General features: G+C 42.2%; 1 protein-coding gene across 2 annotated transcripts in view; it reads left to right on the forward strand.

Annotated features, from left to right (window-relative positions):
- The window catches only part of frmd6 (FERM domain containing 6), a 127,208-nt gene that overhangs the window by 94,475 nt on the left and 9,088 nt on the right, over window positions 1–23,645 (forward strand). The window contains exons 9-12 of one of the 2 annotated variants that reach the window (XM_043697633.2): window positions 3,036–3,104; window positions 7,471–7,645; window positions 9,392–9,727; window positions 15,214–15,345. In XM_043697633.2, the coding sequence (XP_043553568.2) occupies window positions 3,036–3,104; window positions 7,471–7,645; window positions 9,392–9,727; window positions 15,214–15,345 (712 nt within the window). Of the gene's footprint in view, window positions 1–3,035; window positions 3,105–3,836; window positions 4,076–7,470; window positions 7,646–9,391; window positions 9,728–15,213; window positions 15,346–23,645 lie in introns of those variants that run through there. The other variant, XM_087989851.1, reaches the window with a different exon arrangement.

The raw sequence follows: 23,645 nt of genomic DNA on the forward strand, positions 1-23,645 counted from the left end.
TCAATAAATCTCTCTTGCAGTCTAGCTTGGAGTCTATATTGTACTTGGTTCCTTCTCTTGCTAAACTATTAAAACTCAAAAAATTATTGTAATTCAACTCATTTTCATAGAGATTTTTTGCAAATTGGTTACTACATAACAGAAGAAAATTCAAACATTTTAATTTTTATTTAACCTGTTTAATTTAGCAGCATTAATGTGTATTAACTGCTTCACAATTCTACTTCACTGTGGTAACAAGCTTCTCTCTCTAGTTAAATGGCTGCCGGGGCCGAAATCACTGTGGCATGCTCATATTGTCTGTTGCTTCATATTATGCACAGTGCTAAATTTCAGAGATGTTTTCTGATGCAATGCCAAGGCCTTGAAACGTCAAAAGTTATGTTAGAGATCTTGCAACTCCTAGCTCGCTGGCCAGTTGGAATGATCCCAAGTGACTATATATTTCACTATGTCAGGGTGAGGCGTCTTCGTCCATTTCATGAAGGCCAGAAGCATCATTTGAGCTAAAGAGAAGACAGAATTTAAGTTCAAGGATAAGTCAAGCGTGAAGAATAAACAATAAGAATGTTTCAGAAACATAAAAACTGCTAAATTTTATGAATTTGCAAATACTTTATTTCAGATAATTTCTGCCTAATGTGTGATGCAGCCAAGTGACTAGAACATTTGCGTAAAATATCTATCCGTTTGATAATGTTGATTAGCTTAGGGTAATGGACACAATGGGCCTACTTTTCTATTCTAATTTTAGTCTGCATACAAAATCTGTGCATAGTTCAACCTATTATACCATATTACAGTACAAACCAGTGGTATGTTTTAGTTATAAGATAACCAGTTTTGTTGAATTCAATTGCCCGAGCTTCATCTTACTGTAAGAAGGTGGCTGAGCCAGTGGTGATAAATGCATATGAATTTTTTTTTTACTACCCATTGATTCCAAAACAAAGTAATTTGGACATTTTGGTGCTTTGTGATCCAGATTTTAAAAAATTTAAATATGGACAATCACACTCTAGACTGAACAAAGAACAAAGAAAATTTACAGCCCAGGAACACGGTGGGCGGCACGGTGGCACAGTGGTTAGCACTGCTGCCTCGCAGCGCCAGAGACCCGGGTTCAATTCCCGACTCAGGCGACTGTGTGGAGTTTGCATGTTCTCCCCGTGTCTGCGTGGGTTTTCTCCGGGTGCTCCGGTTTCCTCCCACAGTCCAAAGATGTGCAGGTTAGGTGAATTGGCCATGCTAAATTGCCCCTAGTGTTAGGTATAGGGGTAAATGTAGGGGTATGGGTGGGTTACACTTCGGCGGGTCGGTGTGGACTTGTTGGGCTGAAGGGCCTGTTTCCATACTGTAATGTAATCTAATCTAATCTAAATCTAAAAACAGGCCCTTTGGCCTTCCAAGCCTGAGCCAATCCATATTCACTGTCTAAACCTGTCGCCCACTTCCTAAGCATCTGTATCCCTCTGCTCCCCACCTACACATGCATCTGTCCAGACGCATCTCAAATGAACCTACTGTGCCTGCCTCCACCACCTCTTCTGGCAATTTGTTCCAGTCGCTCACTACCCTCTGTGTCAGTACTTACCGCGAGTATCCCCCTTAAACTTTCCGCCTCTCACCTTGAAAGCATGACCTCTCGTTATTGAATCCTTCACCCTGGAAAAAAGCTTGTCTCTATCCACCCTGTCTATACCCTTTATGATTTTGTAAACCTCAATGAGGTCCCCCCTCAATCTCCTTTTTTCTAATGAAAACAAACTTAACCTACTCAACCTCTAGCACCTTCCATACCAGGCAACCTCCTCGTAAACCTTCTCTGCACTCGCTCCAAAGTGTCCACATCCTTTTGGTAGTCTGGTGACCAGAACTGTACTCAGTATTCTAAATGTGGCCGAACCAATTCTTGTACAATTTTAATATGACTTGCCAGCTCTTATACTCAATACCCCGTCCAATGAAGGCAAACATACTACATGCTTTCTTGACCACTTTATCCACCTGTGCAGCAACCTTCAGCATACAATGGACCTGCACGCCCAGATCTCTCTGCCTATGAACTTTTCCCAACGGTCTTCCATTCATTGTATAATTTGCTCTAGAATTAGTCTTGCCTAAATGCATCACCTCACATTTGTCTAGATTGAAATCCATCTGCCACTTTTCTACCCAACTCTCCAGTCTATCTATATCCTCCTGTATTCTTTGATAGTCCCTTATGCTTTCTGCTACTCCACCAACCTTGGTGTCATCTGCAAACTTGCTGAACATACCAACAGTGCCCTCTTCCAGATCATTTATGTATATCACAAACAACAGTGGCCTCAACACTGACCCCTGTGGAACACCACTGGTCACCTTTCTCCATCTTGAGAAACTCCCTTCAACTACTACTCTCTGTCTCCTGTTGCTCAACCAGTTCTTTATCCACCTAGCTAGAACACCCTGCACACCATGTAACTTCACTTTCTCCAATAGTCTACCATGGGGAACCTTATCAAACACCTTACTAAAGTCCATGTATATGATTTATCCTTTGAGGAATCCTTAGCACTACTGGCATATATTGTCCAGAATCCTACAGGGAAAGTTTACCTCAGCATTCCTAAAACATTTTCCTTATTTTAATGAATCTGTCAATTTATGTATTTTGGTGGTCGACAAGATCTGAGCTTTGCTAAAATAGCTCTTTGGTGGTTATATAAAAATGTCAAATTTAACTCTCCATATGATTCAGCAGAAGGCAAGACCAAGCTGATATGGAGCTACAATTACACTGTAATTACACAACATTTCATTTCCTTATGCAGAATAGAACATGATTACAATGCTGCTTCTTACAAACACCTTCTAGGTTTAGGTTATTCTCATGAGTAGTACAGTCATGTGAGCTAGGAAAATGAATCCTGATTTTCACTAACTAAAGTTTAAATACATTTCTTCCTCGCTCTTATGTCCCATGACAAAGGATAATTAATTGAGGATTTTGACAACTGAATATATTTATTTCATGATTTAATGTTTTCCAGGTTGTGGGAGAATCTAAACAATTGTTGTATGATTTTCCTTGGACCAATGTTGGCAAGCTTGTGTTTGTGGTAAGTTATAAAATCCGTAACAGGACTACTTTCCCCTTTAAATTATGAGGGAGAGAATCTGTTACTTCCCAGATATTGTTTTAGCTGAAAAGGAGACAGTTGCTGTTTCATTTTAATAGAACAGATGTGTTATCCGCGCCTTTCTTTGGGATCTTTCGAAGCTCCACAGAACAGGTTCGGAATTTGTGTTACCAGCAAACAAACACAAACACTTCTTTCAGTTTTATTGGAAACAATTGCACAAATGACATCCTTTTTAAAAAGAAAGTACAATGTACATTGTAAAATATCACTTTGGTTGTGCTGGAGTGAAAATATACATATGTACATTGGAGGTGTTTTATCGAAATACTTGCACCATTTTGTGCTCATTACCATTGCTTTTGGTCAAACCTAAGGAAGTAAAATAAAATTGTATAATTAGATTATTACCCTTATTATAAAAACAGAAAATGCGTAAGATATTTAGTAGGTATGGCAGCATCTGTGAAGAGAGGGACACACTTAATGTGTACTAGATTGAGAAATTTTCAAAGGTTCTCTTGAAAAGATTATCTCTCTCTTTACAAAGTACTTCCAGCATTTCGGATTTATTTTTCAAATTTCCAATGTCTGCAGAGCTCTGCTTTTGTTCACTTTTTTTAAACCCTTTTCTCAGCTGACAATGAGGGTCTGCATGTTACTTACTTAAAAAGGAGTAACTGTGCTTCAGAAATGGGGAATGCATTTTGGTATTTATTCTTTGTCAGATTCATAGAGAAAATAACAACTAATATGAATAATTTGTTAACACATGTTTGTTGCATCCTTGCTGGTCTTTTTACTTCATTGAAATGCATAGATTATCATAGGATAAAGGCAGATAACGGAAACTATTTCGCTAATTCAGCCCATCGTTCCATACAAAAATGAAATCCATTGCCACACCACTTTATTGCCTTGTGAATGTCCCTGAGTTTTTACCTGCACTGGTAAGACCACTAATGTAACATAACATACTTTGTGCTTTATGATGTTATTCATAAATTACCTTTTACCATATGGCCCCTTCTCCTGCAGTTTATAATCACATCGCTCCCCATGAACGTACAAACACAAAGTTGAAATGAGCTTATATTTTTGATTTAATTATACAGAAAATACTTGCAAGCAAGTTTGGCGTGTGTTTGGTTACAAAGGTTGCATAAATGCTAGATTTGAAGTACACGTAATTCTAAATGTCACAGCTTAACAGGGTCAATTCAATAGCAGGCTCAAACCATGAATGTCATAAGATTAATGCGTCATTTCATGTTTTCAATGTTGGGGCTGAGATATTTGCTTGAATGAGTCTGAATTCAGAATTATTGATAATTATAACCTGTTACATCTGCTCTAATGATCAAACCGAAGTAAATAATCGCCTCACATATAAAGGAATGCAGAATTTATAGCTTGTAGCTTAAAATTAGTGGTGACATTCTGTGGATTTAAATACCAAGCTGCAAACTATTTGACTAATTTGACCAGCTGGCAGTTTCTGGTGCAGAAAAATCATCATCACAAAGCTGCCAGTAAAAGCACAACTGTGAAGGTTTCAAAACCTGCGTGACACTGTGATTTGAGAAAATCGCTGTTCATCTCCACACATCTGCTTTGAGTACTGCCAAGTTTTTATTCCCACAGTCTAAAAAATAATCTCATTTTCCATATGCAATGTGAAAGATGCGTGTTCGCCAGCAAGCTGAATGCATTAGACTCTTAGGAATAGCTTAACTTGAAGGTTTTTTTTCTTGATGGCAGCTAATATAGATAGAAGAAACTTTTGACGTGTGCAAACCTGGGGCCAAGTTTTAGCTCTGAAAACAAGTAAGTTTTGATGGGCTAAAGTTTGGCCCCTAGTATCAGAATGTACTGACTTTAGGATACTTACATGAACTGACCTTGACAGATTTTTTCAACTCTATTCTCTTGGACTGGAATTTTAGACAGCAGCAGCACTAATCAACATATAATCTTTTTGCAGTGATTAGGGAGGGGATGTTGACCTCAGTCCATAGGGTGAATCATTTTACTTGTCAAATGCCTTTCATTATGGATGCTTTCACTTAAGACTTTTTGTGCTCAGGGAGAGCAGAAATTGGGCTTTTTATGTTGGTTATTATATTCTGGGTTTATAAGATTTTCGCCATCTGATGTCAGCAAATGCCGTATTATTTTCATCCTGCTCACGTATATTCCAGTTGAAGCCAAACATCTGCAATGCCAACCGAAGAGCCAGAGAACAGACTAGGGTCCAGATACACCCAGTCGCTGCCAGTCTGCACTGAGGCCTGGGTACACCCAGTCACTGCCTGTCCGCAATGAGGCCCGGGTACACCCAGTCACTGCCTGTCCGCACTGAGGCCCGGGTACACCCAGTTGCTGCCTGTCCACACTGAGGCCCGGGTACACCCAGTTGCTGCCTGTCTGCACTGAGGCCTGGGTACACCCAGTCACTGCCTGTCTGCACTGAGGCCTGGGTACACCCAGTCACTGCCTGTCCGCACTGAGGCCCAGGTACACCCAGTTGCAGCCTGTCCGCACTGAGGCCCGGGTACACCCAGTTGCAGCCAGTCCGCACTGTTAGTATCCACAGGACCTTGCAAAAGGAGAACCTCTGCCTGCCCATTACCAGATAATCCAAAAGCAAAACACTGCATGCTGGGAACCGAAAAGAAAAATGACAAGTGCTGGAATATTCAGTACCATTTGAAGAGGGTAACACTGTTATTGCTTCAGACTGATCTTTCATGAGATTTAGAATAAGTTGGTCCATATTTAAAAATCACACAACACCAGGTTATAGTCCAACAGGTTTATTTGGAAGCACTAGCTTTTGGAGCACTGCTACTTCAGGTGGTTGACCACAACCTGATGAAGGAGCAGAGCTCTGAAAGCTAGTGCTTCCAAATAAATCTGTTGGACTATAATCTGGAGTTGTGATTTTTAACTTTGTACACCCCAGTGCAACATTGGCATCTCCAAATCATGGTCCATATTAGATGGCTGAAAACAGGGAAGACCAACCAGAGGATTTTTTTATATAGATCTAACATCTTTGAGGCATTATGCTAAAGTACCAGCTGGTACACTCTCACATGCTTTTTGGTCTGACTCACTGAAATTTATTGTCAGTCTACTTTTATAACCATATTTGATCATGTCATAGGAAGCTGCCTCAAGCTATAAGTTAAGTATTTCCAAACTTTTACAATCAGTTGATGAATTGGGTTTAAAAGAAGTCTCTCCCCAATTGATGTTCACTGATGTTCATCAAGACTTTGACAGAGGTCAATGACTATCTATTTGTGAGTGTTTCAGGCCATTAAAACTAAACATTTAACTACAGGCATGTGAGTTAACATTGAGCCCAAACTAACTTCTTCAGGATTCAAAATAATTCAAACAATCTGCTCCTTGGTTTCTTTCTTTTTCTTTTTCAAACTAATGTTTAGCTCAGTTAGAAACCTTGTACCTTTGCTCTTAATTCTTTCCCATTGGTGAGGCACCTGGCACCTTCCTTCAGAGAATGGGGGAGGTCAGAAGCTGTATGTATGAGAAATAAATGCACTGAATTTGTAAGAGTGGGTGTTAATACTCAACTGCTGAAAATGTGTTGCTAGAAAAGCGCAGCAGGTCAGGCAGCATCCAAGGAGCAGGAGAATCGACGTTTCGGGCATGAGCCCTTCTTCAGGACTGTTCGTCAAGAACAGTTCATCCTGCTCCTTGGATGCTGCCTGACCTGCTCCGTTTTTCCAGCCACACATTTTCAGCCCTGATCTCCAGCATCTGCAGTCCTCACTTTCTCCGTTAATACTCAACTGACATGCAGCAGTTCTCAAAGTATTATTATAACACGTTCAACATTAATGGAAAGTCTTATTTTAAATTCACATGAATTGTCCACCGAAGATGTTGAACCTAAAGTAGGTCAAAGCATTTGCGTGTGCAACAGATATTATGGCAACGATTTACTGTTAGATCCATGAGGCATAATAAAATCTTGCCAAACAAAGCTTTCTTGCTGCAAATTGATAGATTCCTGAAAGAACTATGCCAAAATAAAGGCCAGAGTAATCATTCCCCCTCTCAGTATTTCCATTTTATATCTCAGGATAGTGTAAAATTTGATGTCTTCAGTTTTTCAAGTTCCATAGGAATGATTGAATCAGATGTTCACTGCAAAGAACATTTTTTTGGTCACCAGACACATTCAGAGCTAAATTGCCACAAATTTCCCCACAAATTATAGAAAATCTTTGGGTTCAGGTTTAAAATCATGTAGCAGGATTTGTTCTACAGTATGTTTCTTGTTTATGGTGCAGCTTTTGCCCTTTCTTTACAGGGAAAGAAGTTTGAGATTCTGCCGGATGGCTTGCCTTCAGCTAGAAAACTTATTTACTACACGGGCTGTCCTTTGCGCTCAAGACACCTACTCCAACTACTCAGTAACAGCCATCGTCTCTATATGAACCTGCAGCCAGTCCTGCGACAAGTCAGGAAGCTGGAAGAGAATGAAGGTATTTTTGAAACCTCGAGGACTGGTATAACCTAATGGACTCTGCATTTGCACTGAAATCAAATGCTTTGTTTTTGCCAAAGCTGCTGGGCTTCTCTCATTGTTCCCTCAGTTCACCCAGGGAAGTTGTGATTTATAGCATCTCTCTCCTTTTTTTTCTCAGAGCCATGGTGCTCTCTTTAGTGGCCTAAAGAAAGCTTTTCAGTAACTTGGACTCTGCATTATCAGAAATCTTTTCCTGCCAACCTCCCTAAATAGCACAGCAAAGCCTGTGATATTATAGTTGGAAATTTTGATTGAAAATGAGAGTAGAAAGGAGTAATAAAATGATTGACAGAAATAATTGTATGTATCTGTGTACAAAGATGTAGTAAAATCTTACATCTGCATACCTGCATAGAATTTTTAATTCTAATTTCCACAGTTATGATGAAATTATTCAGGTAAGCTCATTCCACTGACTGCACAAGGTGACCACTAGGTTCTGACAATTCTTTCAAAGCATTCTCCAAAGATTAGTTCTTATCAAAAGTCCCTTCTCCGTAATAATTTCTAATATCAAAAACAAATTAATTCCATATTTTACAAGGAGAGGGTTACATTTGTCCATTGAACTATTGTTTGAAATTTTTAATGAAAAATCTGAATGTTTTATTTGAAGATCTTTACCCTTCCGAAAGGCTTGAAATGAATGGTAGGTATTTTGGCCTCCCCAACTCAACAGAGGTGAGGGGTACAAGTGAACCTGGATCAGGGGTCCCCACAAACAACAGATCCATAGTGTGTGTGATATCACTAGCAGGTTTCCCATCCAGAAGCCAGCCTAACCGACCCAGTCTGGAGGTGGTGTATGCAGGGGAGAAGTGGATATTAACCCTGGGGTCAGGAGGCTTGATCCACTGGTACCTGACCCAAGAAAGGGACTGTTTGCAAGGTGTTGGAGGGGGTGTCAGTGGTCAAAGATCTCAGCACACCTGTAGATCAGAAGGTTACAGGGTCTGAGGTGAGAGCCTCAGATACGTGATAGAGATCAGAAGCATCAGTTAAACAGGGTATTGGAGCTCTTGGGGCTGTAGTGGAGAGAGTGATTGGAAGGCTTGTGGGTTTTGTGTGGGAAGTTGATCAAGCTAAATGCCAGCAGTTGATCCCAAGGCTAGCCATTAACTTTCAAATAGTGAATGAATTATTGCCTCATTTATATATGTAATAGACCACCTCATGTTGTTTTCCTGCCCTCTGTCCCAGCTCCATTAAAGTCAAAAGTGGCTACATTGCAAGTGGGTCAGAGTTGGGATTCAGAGTTTTAACACTCCCCTATCCAATAACCACCCATTTTGGGGGTTTAAAATCATCTCCTCCCCTACAATTCCCCTTCATATGATGTTTTTGCTCTGAGCTGAATGAACCATAATTTTTGTAATCTACATATACCTACATATTCAATTTTACAGGCTCTCTCATCGCTGTCTGTCAGCTAAATAAAGAATTGTTTTTCATTAGCTTTTAGCAGTTTCCCAAAGAGATCTTTTTTGTAAAGTATTAGGACTAAATTGTTAAAAACCCACTGACCACCTTGATTGGGTGACAAGTACACTCTTGAGTTTATCATTGTCTATATAATCTAGTGCTAAGGTAAAATGCTTGGATGTTCACGGAATAGATGTCAGTGCATTCAATTTTCTTTTTGCATATATTTTCCAGTATAATGCACCAGTTTTAAAAACTCTCTCTCTATTTTTTCCTGAAGAAAAAAAGCAGTATAGAGAATCTTACATCAGCGACACAATGGAATTGGATATTGAGCAATTGGAGAAGCGATCGCGAGCCAGTGGCAGCAGTGCAGGCAGCATGAAGCATAAACGTCTTTCCAGGCATTCCACAGCCAGCCACAGCAGCTCCCACACTTCAGGCATTGAGGCAGACACCAAACAAAGGGACCTTGGACCAGAGGACAGTTTCAGTGGAAACATCCTTCATAGGAAACTCAAATCCTGCAACTCAATGACCAGCCACGGGAGCTCTCACACCTCAGGCATTGAAAGCGGTGGGAAAGACAGAATAGAGGATGACTCACAGGATGATGGTAATCCAACTGGATAGTGCTGCAAGCTACCATTGCATCCGCTTCATTTACTTGTTATTACTGTCATAAAGCCTAACAAAGTCATCACAAAAAACATTGATTAACAAGTAGAATAAGACAACAGACATAAAGGCTTCTTTTGCATGCTAAGCATTTTGGTCTGAGAATGGAAGCAATAAGAATTTCCAATGGTTTGCGTTTTGTAAGGTTCTTACATAACAAGAGTGTTGTGACGTTTTCAGTTCTGCTTACAGAGCACATCTGAAAGTGAGTGTAATCCAGGAAAGAACACCTTTTTGCTTCATTGCTCCTTGAACAAACTATGGAACTAGTGACTTTACTGATCAAGGCTGAGCTGCAGATATTTTCCCTGAAATGTTTTCATTTCTTAAAGGAATAGGGGGAAGGTGCTGAAAGATGGAATCAGTCTTCAATGCATTCCTCCCATTGGATATAATGGGGTGGTGGAGGGTCAGAGGGGCATTATTAGAGTGGACATTTGATGACTGTTTCCCATCAAAAACCATTTCTGATTTTAGTATTCTTTGCAACAATTCTTTTTTTTCAAAAGAATAAATTTGTAAATATTTTGTAACACTCTTGTGTGGTATAAAGAATTGCTGTCAAAACACAGTATGATAGACCTCCCACTGCAGATACTTGCAAGCTGATAAAAACTGAAAGCTGACCAGAAGTGTAGGATGCTGATTGAATGTATTTTTTTTAATGGTAGATTCATTGTATCATTATTTATAGTAGGGAGACTGCTCAATGTTGGGGTTGAAGTGAAATGGAAAAAAAATGTGGCCACCTAAGTGACTGATTGAAGGGACAAAAGTTCTTTAAAGCTTTGAAAAGGCTACAAGGTCAGTTCATGTTAACATTTGCCAAGGCTTGAGCAGGACAGTCCCAGGAAAAAAAAAAGTGGAATGAAATCCAAAGCACAAGCACTATTCAGAGACATGTAGCAGAGTTTCTGACTCAGTTTGACACAGGGGTCCTTTAGATGGTTGCAAAGTGGGTGGTGTATTTTGAATGATGGGTTATCAGTCTGATAGCTCAACACTTCAGCATGCCAAAAAGGTGAATGCAGGCATGAGGACTTCGCTAACTGGTGACTGTATGGTTGTGCCATCCTTGCCATCCATATTGGCTGTAAGTGTCCTTGCAGCAAATGATTATCTGTTTACTTTGAGAATATGAAGACACTTACCCATTGTCATGGCTAGGTAAGAGTTCCAGCATGTTTGATCACACATCATGCATGGCTAATTATGCTTGAGCTGGCTATTGCCCTCCTTAAAATAAATTCATATTCAAAAGCTGAAATACTGGATGTTGCTGAAATAATTCCACAGAGACCAATATCCTATCACCAAGTCACCCTGGCTGAGAGCCAGCTCTCAGGGAGAACAAGATGTCTGACACTCCTGCTCCTATCTGTGAGCCAGGGCTCTCTGGACCAGATTAACAGCCCTAATCAAGGATCTCGTATTCTATGACATGCACCTGGCTGACCTCATTACAATCACTATAATTGCCATTAGAAGCACTCTATATACTATACTTGTGTTAGATATACTGTTGTGTTCTACCCTGAGAATTGGGGTCCCTTCATACATAGGTTATCTGCTACAGTGAGGCCTGTGTGGTTGTGTGGAAGTTAGAATATTCACATGTACAAGGAGCACATTGGAATACAGCCTGACTGTCCGTTGGTCGTCATATTTTCAAAAATGTCCCAGATGAAAGAGGATTCTCTTCAGGAAACCCATTATGTCGTTAACGTGTCAGCATTAGTCAGTCATACTACTCACCTCAGAGTCAAAGCAGTGACTTTAGAGGCTTGAACATTAACATCAAAGATGTCTCTGTGTCGTGACCTCACATTTATCTATCACCTATCATTAAATAATTATCTTGCCATTTATCTCAGTGCTGTGTGTTAATTGTTTGGAAATTCACTAGCCATCAATACTGGAAGTGCAATTCCCGTGGTGTTAGTTGACTGTAATTTTTCTTTTGGATGCTATGAGGTTATAAAACATCCTAGATGAATGCAAGTTCCTTCTTCTTTAACTCTTAATGGGGTTATAGCAATAAAGGGACAAATGAACAATTCTTGAAAAACCTGGGAGTCAATAGGAAAAGAGAGGGCTGAAAGGTTCAAAACTAGGTTTAAAGCTGTGATCTGAATTTTCCTTTGTGTTTTTAACAGATTTTATTTCTAACTTGCATTTATTTAATGCTTTCAATGTGAAGAATATTCCAATATGCTTCAGAAATAGTTGCAGAGAAAATGGGTGTCAAGTTTGGAACGGAAAGGAAGATTCACTTCACTATTCGATTGTACTGCAGGCTGAATTTGTATTTGTCACCCTTCCTAAACTTCAACTGATTCATAGCTCTTCTATCTACATCCTAATCTACACCTCAGTCCTGACCTTCCTCTGCTTCAGTTACATTGACGCCTGCTCCCTCAAAATTAAAATTCTCATTTTGAGTTTCATGGCTTTGCCCATAACTTTCTGTAGAATTCCTTCAGCATTGCAACTCTGAGTATTTTATATTCTTCCAACTTAGTCTCTGATGCAGTCTTCAATTTTCTTCATTCCACAAATGACTGGTTTTCCTTTGACTGTCTAGGTTCAAAGCTGCAAAATTCACTCCCTAAATCTTTTTATCTTTCTCCCTGCATGTATGTGTCTCACTCTTTCTGTTTCTCTCTGTGTCTTTCTCACTCTCTCCCATGTTGTATGACCCTCCTTGAAGCTTCACTGTTTTGATCATGCATTTACACGTCCTGCCTAATATCTCTTTTCTGTGGCTTTGCATGATTTTTTTTTCTGATTGTGCTGTCTTGAAGCCTGTTGGAATTGCGTTTGAGGTGTTATGTAAATGCAATCTGTTGATGCTGAGAGAACGGTTTTGGAGTATTCATACCATAATGCATGCTTCACGATCCATGGCAACTCGATCACCGTTGGAACACAGGACAGGGCTCTAGCCAGTGGCATCATAGAAATTTCACAGGCAAGCGATGCGATCTCACAAACTCTATTTTGAGATTCTAACCACCTTGTCGATTCGAATTAGACGCTGTATAATTTCCCTCTATATATTTATCTATCTATTTCTCTCTCGCGCGCTCTCTCTATCTCTCTCTCGCTTTCTCTATCTCTATCCCTCTCTATCTCTATCCCTCTCTATCTCTATCCCTCTCTATCTCTATCCCTCTCTATCTCTATCCCTCTCTATCTCTATCCCTCTCTCTATCTCTATCCCTCTCTCTATCTCTATCCCTCTCTCTATCTCTATCCCTCTCTCTATCTCTATCCCTCTCTCTCTCTCTATCCCTCTCTCTCTCTCTCTATCCCTCTCTCTCTCTATCCCTCTCTCTCTCACTATCCCTCTCTCTCTCTCACTATCCCTCTCTCTCTCACTATCTCTCTCTCTATCCCTCTCTATCTCTCTATCCCTCTCTATCTCTCTATCCCTCTCTATCTCTCTATCCCTCTCTATCTCTCTCTCTCCCTCTCCTTAAAACATATTTTCCTTATTAGTATCCTTTGGCTTTTTTACTCTCTCAATCTGGGCTGTATCCAGCATTTGGGACCTTGGACTTTCACCTACATTATTCAATAAAATAATCTTTATCATGTCTCACTTTCAGGCTGATCTTTCAGACAAAACTTTGAAAAACTACATCAGATTAATTTAAGAAAATTTAAAACAAATATTAATTAGTCAAGGGTTCCAGTTTCTGAGAATAATGAATGTCTAACCCCTATAAACTCTTGGATTGGGGATTGTGTAAAAATTTCAATCCTGAGCTCAACTTGCCTTCAAGTCACCTGCTTCCTGAATTAATGGAGGCAGAACAAGAGCTCAACAGGAGACCGATTGGCCATTTGAATATAATGAGACTGGCAACTCCGAATAAACTTGTTTTTCACATTTAATACTGGCTGGATTTCCTAGGTCTCAAACACCTGGAAACTACAGCAATGGAGGCACAGAAATGCTTTCCCCTAGTCTCACAAGTCTGTTCTTGCCTTGAAATATTATCCCCCTCACCCTCCCTTCTCACCTCCCCACCGCGGGCTAATATCAGGGATTGGAACCTGTCAGTGGAGTCCCTGCCAAGGGCTGTGGCCTGTTCCGGTGTGTTCCTCCAATGACTCATGGAAGCCAAGCCTGTCAATCAGGCAGAAATCTTGGCACATATGGACACCATGAAGTTTTATCAGAACAGATCAAACATGTCTCTATTTGCACTGGAAATAGTGTATTAGTTTTGTAATGCATGTACTGCAAACTTGTGGTGAACCTACTGAAGGGTTTGGTAGTGTTGAGTAAAACTATAAAATACCTAAAAGAATAAGAAACCTTAGGTAAACAGCCCACACCACTTCACAGCACTGGGTCACACAACTGGGAAAATAAAGATTAAGGATACAAATCTAAAGCAAGTCTATGTGATTTGGACTACTTTACCAAAATGGATGCAAGCCATTGTTCACAAATCAAATGAAGAAATCCCTCAACCAATTTGATTTTATATTTCCAGAATATCAAACCTATTGTGTTTTCTTATTAATTAGCTAATTTGACTTCAATTATCTTTCATCAGACGATGAACTGCTAGAATGAATTCCTATTTGCAAAGAAATACTTCATTTGCTCATAACTTGCCCTGTATAGCTATCTTGTTCTTTTAGCTTGATATATTTGAAAATATAGCTGTCGATAAAGTTCATCGCATTTAAGTATATAATCTATCTCTTTATGGGGTAATCTGAGACATGTCTTTTCAAGTCTGAAGATGTCAACTGAGTCAAGGTTTAGTTCCAAATTATAATCTGCAAATAACTCAAAAACTGCAAAGATTCTTTTGTCATACTTCTATCAGCTGCTGTTTTCTATAATATTTGAAGAAATTGTCAAATGCTTTAGTAGATGTAAAATACTATAGTATGCACACCATTGCAACAGAATATAACTCTTTACAAAGTAAGTCAGTAGAATAAATTTACAACCTATTAATCTGATCAATGGCCAAGAGTTGTAGGACCCAGACAGCAACAATTCTGTACATGGTTTCTTAGTCAGGTAGACTTCGTAATGTGACAAATGGATGTCAAAAGGACAAAGAGAAGTTTTAAAATTGTTATTAACAAGAATTATTAATTAACCATTCTCCCAATCTATTACAAAAATGAACCATCCCTAATAATAAGAGGCACAAGCAATGTTACCTCAAGTAAACATAGATCATTTATTTCAGTTAAGCTTGGAATTTTCATTTTCAGTTTGAGTTGGGAGTTTAGGAGGGATGGCTGTCATTGATAGCACAGGACTGGATCACCATAACTGGCCTTTGTTGAGAAAAATGCTTCTTATGTTCTCAATTATACAGAAATTATAAGGTTACAAAATATGAGATGTAAAATCTATTTGAGCTAAGTGTATTGTTTTTATCCTAGAAATAGAAATGCTGGTTGATGATCCCAAGGACTTGGAGCAAGTGCATGATCTGGCCCCAGAAGTCAATCCTGACATGTGTATTCACATCACTGAGGAGATGCTGATGTCAAGGCAGCTGAATGGACATGCAGGTGAGCAGATCTGGGAGTGTCCTCCAAGATGTTTTGAAACAATATAGATAATCTTGTTCTGTATAGATTCTCGCAAATGAGAAATTTTGTCATTTATTTGAAAATGTACTAAGAACAGGCACAAGTTAAAATGTGAATCTACAATCTATAATATTAATTGGATTGCAAATTGTTTTTTGCAAAATTATCAGGCTTGAAGTTCCTTGGTATATTCCAGCAGAGTTGGGTTCTACAAGACAGCGGCTCCTTTTTGACACAATGTAAATTCCACCAGGAATTCCTCTGCAGCTGTGCATCATAAGAGAAAGAGTGACCTAAAAATTGTTCCCAGACCAACATATACTGTGGTACAGGAGGTGTCTGCGGGACTTTCAATAACCATTCTTAACATAGAAATAATCCCCGTGCAATTAATTCTTCCTCAAACTGAAGAATAATTGGAAACATAATTACTCTTTAAGCAGAGTGTGCCACCTACAACCACTTGCCTTTCTTCTCTGCTTAGACAATGACAAAGAATTAGTGTGAAGTGGGCACCAATTGTGGTGCCATGTGTGGCACAGGTTCTTGCTTCCTTTGTGTTAAGGACTTTGGTCGAGATCAGTCCCTGGACAGACTGGCAGGTGGATGACGAGGAGCTCACCAAGAATTGCTAGGCTATTGCACTTCAGTGTTCTCTCAAATGCTTAGATTTTCCTTAGATTATGGTTTTGGAGTAGACTATCCCAGTTATATGTGATGAGGAAAGACATTGGCTAATAGGGAAATTTAAATCAGTTTTTTTGTTAGCAGGAAGCCTGCCTGGGTATTTTGGCTTATCATGCCGGAGAACTGATTGGGATTGATGCTAAGGCGAGCTGCCCCTGTTTTCTTCAGAGCACAGTTTGGTGCTCACAATGTGGTCCCCTCTACATTGGAGAAACGAAGCACAGACTGGGTGACAGTTTGCAGAACACCTACGTTCTGTCTGGGGCAAAAAAGGATCCTGAGCTTCCAGTTTCCTGCCACTTCAACTAAGATGTTTCTCATAAGATTTTTATTTCCTAAGTTCTGCTTTTCCAGATGGTAATAGAACAGCTAGGTAAAAAATGTTAATATTTCAGATAAAGTCTTTGGTCAGAATGGTCCTTGATGTGTGATGTTAATTTTTTTTATTGCTCACGACTTGCTGAGTTTTTCAGTATTTTAAATTTTATTTTGGATTTTCAGAATCCATAGTAATTACTTTAGTACTGAAGATTTTAAAACAATGTGTACATTTAAAAATACATCAACTGCATGAGAAGTGTTATAAACTTTTGTTGGCACCATTTTTCAAAATGACTATGACACTGTGGTGGATCAATGGTGCTGGAAGAGCACAGCAGTTCAGGCAGCATCCAAGGAGCTTCAGCAAAATCGACGTTTCGGGCAAAAGCCCTTCATCAAGAATAAAGGCAGAGAGCCTGAAGCGTGGAGAGATAAGCTAGGTGGGGGTGGGGAGAGAGTAGCATAGAGTACAATGGGTGAGTGGGGGAGGAGATGAAGGTGATAGGTCAGGGAGGAGAGGGTGGAGTGGATAGGTGGAAAAGGAGCTAGGCAGGTCGGACAAGTCCGGACAAGTCAAGGGGACTGGAAGTTTGAAACTAGGATGAGGCGGGGGAGGGGAAATGAGGAAGCTGTTGAAGTCCACATTGATGCCCTGGGGTTGAAGTGTTCCGAGGCGGAAGATGAGGCGTTCTTCCTCCAGGCGTCTGGCGGTGAGGGAGTGGCGGTGAAGGAGGCCCAGGACCTCCATGTCCTCGGCAGAGTGGGAGGGGGAGTTGAAGCGTTGGGCCACGGGGCAGTGTGGTTGATTGGTGCGGGTGTCTCGGAGATGTTCCCTAAAGCGCTCTGCTAGGAGACCGCATCGGGAGCAACGGATACAATAAATGATATTAGTGGATGTGCAGGTAAAATTTTGATGGATATGGAAGGCTCCTTTAGGGCCTTGGATAGAGGTGAGGGAGGAGGTGAGGGCACAGGTTTTACAGTTCCTGCGGTGGCAGGGGAAAGTGCCAGGATGGGAGGGTGGGTCGTAGGGGGGTGTGGACCTGACCAGGTAGTCACGGAAGGAACGGTCTTTGCGGAAGGCGGAAAGGGGTGGGGAGGGAAATATATCCCTGGTGGTGGGGTCTTTTTGGAGGTGGCGGAAATGTCGGCGGATGATTTGGTTTATGCGGAAATTTGTAGGGTGGAAGGTGAGCACCAGGGGCGTTCTGTCCTTGTTATGGTTGGAGGGGTGGGGTCTGAGGGCGGAGATGCGGGATGTGGATGAGATGCGTTGGAGGGCATCTTTAACCACGTGGGAAGGGAAATTGCGGTCTCTAAAGAAGGAGGCCATCTGGTGTGTTCTGTGGTGGAACTGGTCCTCCTGGGAGCAGATACGGCGGAGGCGGAGGAATTGGGAATACGGGATGGCATTTTTGCAAGAGTTAGGGTGGGAAGAGGTGTAATCCAGGTAGCTGTGGGAGTCGGTGGGTTTGTAGAAGATGTCAGTGTCAAGTCGGTCGTCACTGATGGAGATGGAGAGGTCCAGGAAGGGGAGGGAGGTGTCAGAGATAGTCCAGGTAAATTTAAGGTCAGGGTGGAATGTGTTGGTGAAGTTGATGAATTGCTCAACCTCCTCACGGGAGCACGACGTGACGTCAATGCAGTCATCAATGTAGCGGAGGAAGAGGTGGGGAGTGGTGCCGGTGTAATTACGGAAGATCAACTGCTCTACGTAGCCAACAAAGAGACAGGCATAGCTGGGGCCCATGGCTACCCCTTTGGTCTGGAGGAAGTGGGAGGATTCAAAGAAGAAATTGTTAAGGGTGAGGACCAGTTCGGCCAAACGAATGAGAGTGTCGGTGGAAGGGTACTGTTGGGGACGTCTGGAGAGGAAAAAACGGAGGGCTTGGAGGCCCTGGTCATGGCGGATGGAGGTGTAGAGGGATTGGATATCCATGGTGAAGATGAGGCATTGGGGGCCGGGGAAACGGAAGTCTTGGAAGAGGTGGAGGGCGTGGGTCGTGTCTCGAACGTATGTGGGGAGTTCCTGGACTAGAGGGGATAGGACAATGTCGAGGTAAGTAGAGATAAGTTCAGTGAGGCAGGAGCATGCTGAAACAATGGGTCGGCCAGGGTGGTCAGGCTTGTGGATCTTGGGAAGGAGGTAGAACCGGGCAGTGCGGGGTTCCTGGACTATGAGGTTGGAAGCTGTGGGTGGGAGATCTCCTGAGGTGATAAGGTTCTATATGGTCTGGGAGATGATGGTTTGGTGATGGGGGGTGGGGTCATAGTCGAGTGGGCAGTAAGAAGAGGTTTCCTCGAGTTGGCGTTTGGCTTCAGCGGTGTAGAGGTCAGTGCGCCAGACTACCACTGCGCCCCCTTTATCCGCTGGCTTGTTGGTGAGGTTGGGATTGGAGCAGAGGGATTGGAGGGCTGCGCATTGTGAGGGTGAGAGGTTGGAGTGGGGGAGGGGGGTAGACAGGTTGAGGCGGTTAATGTCCCGGCGGCAATTGGAAATGAAGAGGTCGAGGGCAGGTAATAGGCCAGCGCGGAGTGTCCAGGTGGATGCAGTGTGTTGGAGGTGGGCGAAGGGGTCCTCGGAAGGTGGGCGGGAGTCCTGATTGTGAAAGTAAGCTCGGAGACGGAGGCGACGGAAGAAGTATTCGATGTCACGGCGTGTATTAAATTCATTGATGCGTGGACGGAGGGGGATGAATGTGAATCCTTTGCTGAGGACTTAAACGTCGATTTTGCTGAAGCTCCTCGGATGCTGCCTGAACTGCTGTGCTCTTCCAGCACTATTGATCCAGAATCTGGTTTCCAGCATCTGCAGTCATTGTTTTTACCTTGTTGATGACACTGTGCTGTTGACCTAAGATTAATCCGAGCCAATACCATCTTTGGTCTAAAGTGTTACCTTCTATGTCTCACTTGGGAAGTAAATTTCCTGGCACTATTTAAAGACAAACTGTTCTCCTGGTTTGTTAGCGAGCAATATTACTCATAACAAATGGCATCAAAAAAACAAGACCATTTGCTCATTTGACTCACTGCTGTTTCTAACATCACTGCTGGATATGGCCGACTGGACTTGTTGCACTTCTTAATTACAGAAGTGACTTGGGAAATTACAAAGTGATCAGATTAGATAGAAACAGAAGTGTTTACAAAAATTTTATGGTGATCTTGGATGTCAAAAATGTACGAATATTTACTTTGTTTCCTGCAAGTTAAATTAGTGCAGAAGAAAAGTTTGGTGAGGAGGAGGAGAAGAGACAGATTCGATAATATCTGTGTTCAGACATGGGAAATGTGATGTGCTTCCACCCTTGTTGAAGCAGGCAGCACATAAGCTTTTAGAAGCCTGAGCATCCAGATGACTGTAGAGTGCAGCTCAATGCAGAATGGACTGCTGACTGGCTACAGGGGTTAAATAGTGTGCACAGCTAACATAATGCTTGGATACCTGAAAGCACAGCTCTGCTCCTACAATAGGAGATACTGCAGCAATGTCTGGAAGATTTAAATTCATAGAAGTTTACAGCATGGAAATGGGCCCTTCAACGCAACTTGTCAATGCCACACAGTTTTCACAATTAATCTAGTTTCAATTCATCCATATTCCTCCATACCTATTCCAACCATGTACCTGTTGAAATGTTTTTTTTTTAATGACAAAACTGTACTTGCTTCCACAATCCAATCCAGTCACTCTATTGAAAACATTACCTCTTTTGTATCTGTCCCCTCATCTTAAAGGAGGAGAAAGTGAGGACTGCAAATGCTGGAGATCAGAGTCGAATAGTGTGGGGCTGGAAAAGCACAGCATGTCAGGCAGCATCCGAGGAGCAGGAGAGTTGACGTTTCGAGCATAAGCCCTCCACCTTAAACTTGTGCCGTCTAGTTTTAGACTCCCTTACAGTGGGGGAAAAAGCTGTTGGCTATCTGCCTTATCTATGCCTCTTATGATTTCATAGGTCCCTGTATGGTCACTCCTCCTATGTTCCAGTGAAAAATGTCCCAGCCTATTCAGCCTCTCCTTATAACTCAACAGGATAAGTACAGAAATTTAAATGGAGTGACAGGCAAGGGCGGAGACTCTTCGATGTGATGTGGGAGATGAGTGCTTTGGATAAAAGAAGGATGTCACGTGTTCACTGTGGGGTCAGAAAGTCCTCGAGACCAACCCTGAGAAGCAGCTGGGTGCGGGTGGCTACGGACGTCATCTCCATCTTCTGGCTGGAGTACCACAACACGTTCAATGACCTGGCATGGGCAGTAAAAGGCAATAACTTCAGATCTTTACACACATCTCCTACCCATCATCTCCATGCTGAATGCGTCATATCTGTATCACTCATTCAAAAACGTTCAGGACTTCTGCCTAACATTCAGATCTTTCACCTCATCCTATATGCCTATGCCACTCTGACTCGCACATCTTGCAGTTTCCATGTATCTCCTGTATTCAGCTGTACGTGAGTCAAACACATTGCAACACATTCCTGATGAAGAGCTTAGCTCGAAACGTCAACTCTCCTGCTCCTCGGATGCTGCCTGACCAGCTGTGCTTTTCCAGCACCACACTTTTTGACATTGTAACACACACTGACAAAGGTCACTCTCTTTTGCAGGCCAGGACAGCCCATAACCCCAGGTAGCAGTTGGGAATCCACATGGGAAATCTGAAACAAAATCAGAAAACGCTGGAAAACCTCAGCATGTGCGGACAGAAAGCAGTTTTAATGTTTCTGGTCCAGTGACCCTTCTTCAGAACTGACCCGCTGAAATTTTCCAGCAAGTTGTGTTTTTGTTTCTGATTTCCTGCATCTGCAGCTCTTTTTGGGTTTTTTTTGCTTAGTGTCTTCAACAACTGTCCTCTGGACGATATAGTCCTGTGTCATGGAGCTAACTGTTACTGAGGCCAATTCATCCTGAGTACGTTCAGGATAAAGGTGTGCTCCTGCCATGAGTCCAATCTCAAATCCTCAGCATAGACTCATCATGAAAAGCAAGAGCTGCACCAGAACAAGGACTGTCACATGATAAGTACCTACTCAAATAGTGTCATAGTGTGAATTTTATAAGGATGTATAGAGTTGGGATCGGCATGTTGTGAAACACTATGTGAGTGGACTATGGACAGGGCAGGTGGGAAGGATGTCTGTGTGCCCACTCACTGGAGGAAAGGTTGCAGACAGGTTCTGGAGAGTATTCTGGTGGGGACTCCACTGGGGTATTACGGATATGGCCATCACTGATGCTTGCTGCGTTGACATGTCTTTTACACAATCTCATTTCATCAATAAAAAGCATGGACATTGTATGGCTATCAGAGCCCATCATTTCCAATATGGAAGTTGTGGTCAACCCCGTGGAAACACTAGTGGGCAAAGCCATGGTGTAGTACCTGATGGCTGCTGACTTGGCTTCCATTGCAGTGTCTCTATGGGAAGTGAGTGGAGGCTCAGACTGAGCTCATAGAGTCATAGAGATGTACATCATGGAAACAGACCATTCGGTCCAATCCGTTCATGCTGACCAGATATCCCAACCCAATCTAATCCCACCTGCCAGCACCCGGCCCAAATCCCTCCAAACCCTTCCTATTCATATACCCATCCAAATGCCTCTTAAATGTTGCAATTGTACCAGCCTCAAAATCAACATTTATTGCTGTGCAAGGTTCCCAGAGGGACTTGTCCCTTTTAGGTGATAACCAGGTTGCTACCTTGGGGCAGTGTCAGTGATTCAGAAACCTTTATATCCTCTCTCTCAGGCTGACAACCTTCATACTTGCCCCATTACTGCTCTACTTCTGCCCTTGCTGTTGCCTCTCTGGAATCCCAGGACACTGCCAGACCCACACCAAGACAATGCATCTGAGCCTGAGCCCATAGCACCCAGAGATGCTCGAAGAGGTCATAAAGATTGAGCTGCCTTTCCCCCTGAGTGAAGGCCAGCAGCATCCATCAACCATGCTGCAGTAATTAAGATAGCTCTGTAGAAGTGCAGGAAAGGAAACTGAATGGCATGCACTAAGAGCATGCACAAGGGTTGAACTTGAGCTTAGTATATGTGGTTGAAAGTGTTGGGAAATTGCTGTGGAATGTGGGAGCTGGTGTGGCTGAGAATGAGTGGGGGAAGATATTGTATTCAATACTGAAAGAGGGAGAGTATGAGCCTCGGTGGGAGGTAGATGCAGGAGCTAAGGTAGGGTGAGTGTGAGGTAGCAGAGAGAAATTGGTGGCACATTCCCATTGGCCGCCTTCCTGCATTGTTGAGTGCTCATCCAGACTGTGGATGCTGCACTGCCTGAGTAGCAACCTCAAGTCAGGTTGGTAGGGCTTGGTATCATGGTCACCTTTACTGGTCCTTTGGAAAGATTATGCCCCTCCTCTGTGCCACACTGTCCATGGGACGTCCACGTCCCTGCCCACAAAACAAAGCACCAATTTGTCTTGTCTGCCATGCCTCAGCAAAGGTCTACAACTGTGCTGGACTGCTGTGGATGAACACATGACCAGATTTAACAATGACAATTTAAATGTGGCACCGGTGCTAGGTTTGCCATACATTCTGGCTGTGACATGTACCTTGGGCTGCGGTGAGTGGGAGGATTGTGCTAACGAGACGGGCACCACAGCAGTGCAGCACCTTGTTAATGAGGCCTGTTTGCGCCTATCATGTGAGCAAACGCAGTGGCTCCCGCAGAGAAAAATCTCTATGAAATTCCATGAAAATGAGACTTAGCCCAAATATGGGAACATCCAGCCCACCAAAGTCCTCCCCTGGAATTTGGATGCTTCAAATAATGGCATAAGGGTACTGTGGACTCCATTGTGAAGCTGGGACAGATGATATGGGATTAGTACATGGACTTGAGCAGTCCAAAATGGCAGATTGTGCACCACGTTGAAGTCAGAGGCTGTCTGATCCCTCAATCTGCAAGCATCCGGCACATACGCAGCAAATCTGCAGGTGTGCACTATCAGTCAAAGTGCAGCATAGTGGCATATAACACCCAATGGCTAGTTCCTGAGTTTGGGGTTTCAATAGCACAGCCAATAACAGCACTGTAGATCCTAAGTTTACTTTTTTTTGCATCACAGAGTAATAAAGTGATCCCAAAATTGCTGAATAATGCCCCTTTCAGCAATCAGCGGAGCTTATTTCCTTGCTCTTCAGGTCACACTGTAGTCATGATGCAAATTTATGTAATTCAGATCCATAATGTTGCCATGGTGCCAATGTTATATCTAGACATCAGGAATATTGTGCCCAAAAAT

This window comes from Chiloscyllium plagiosum, unplaced genomic scaffold (genome assembly GCF_037043375.1).
Source record: "Chiloscyllium plagiosum isolate Xiang-an unplaced genomic scaffold, Cpla_swu_hap1 HiC_scaffold_8, whole genome shotgun sequence".
NCBI lineage: Eukaryota > Metazoa > Chordata > Chondrichthyes > Orectolobiformes > Hemiscylliidae > Chiloscyllium > Chiloscyllium plagiosum.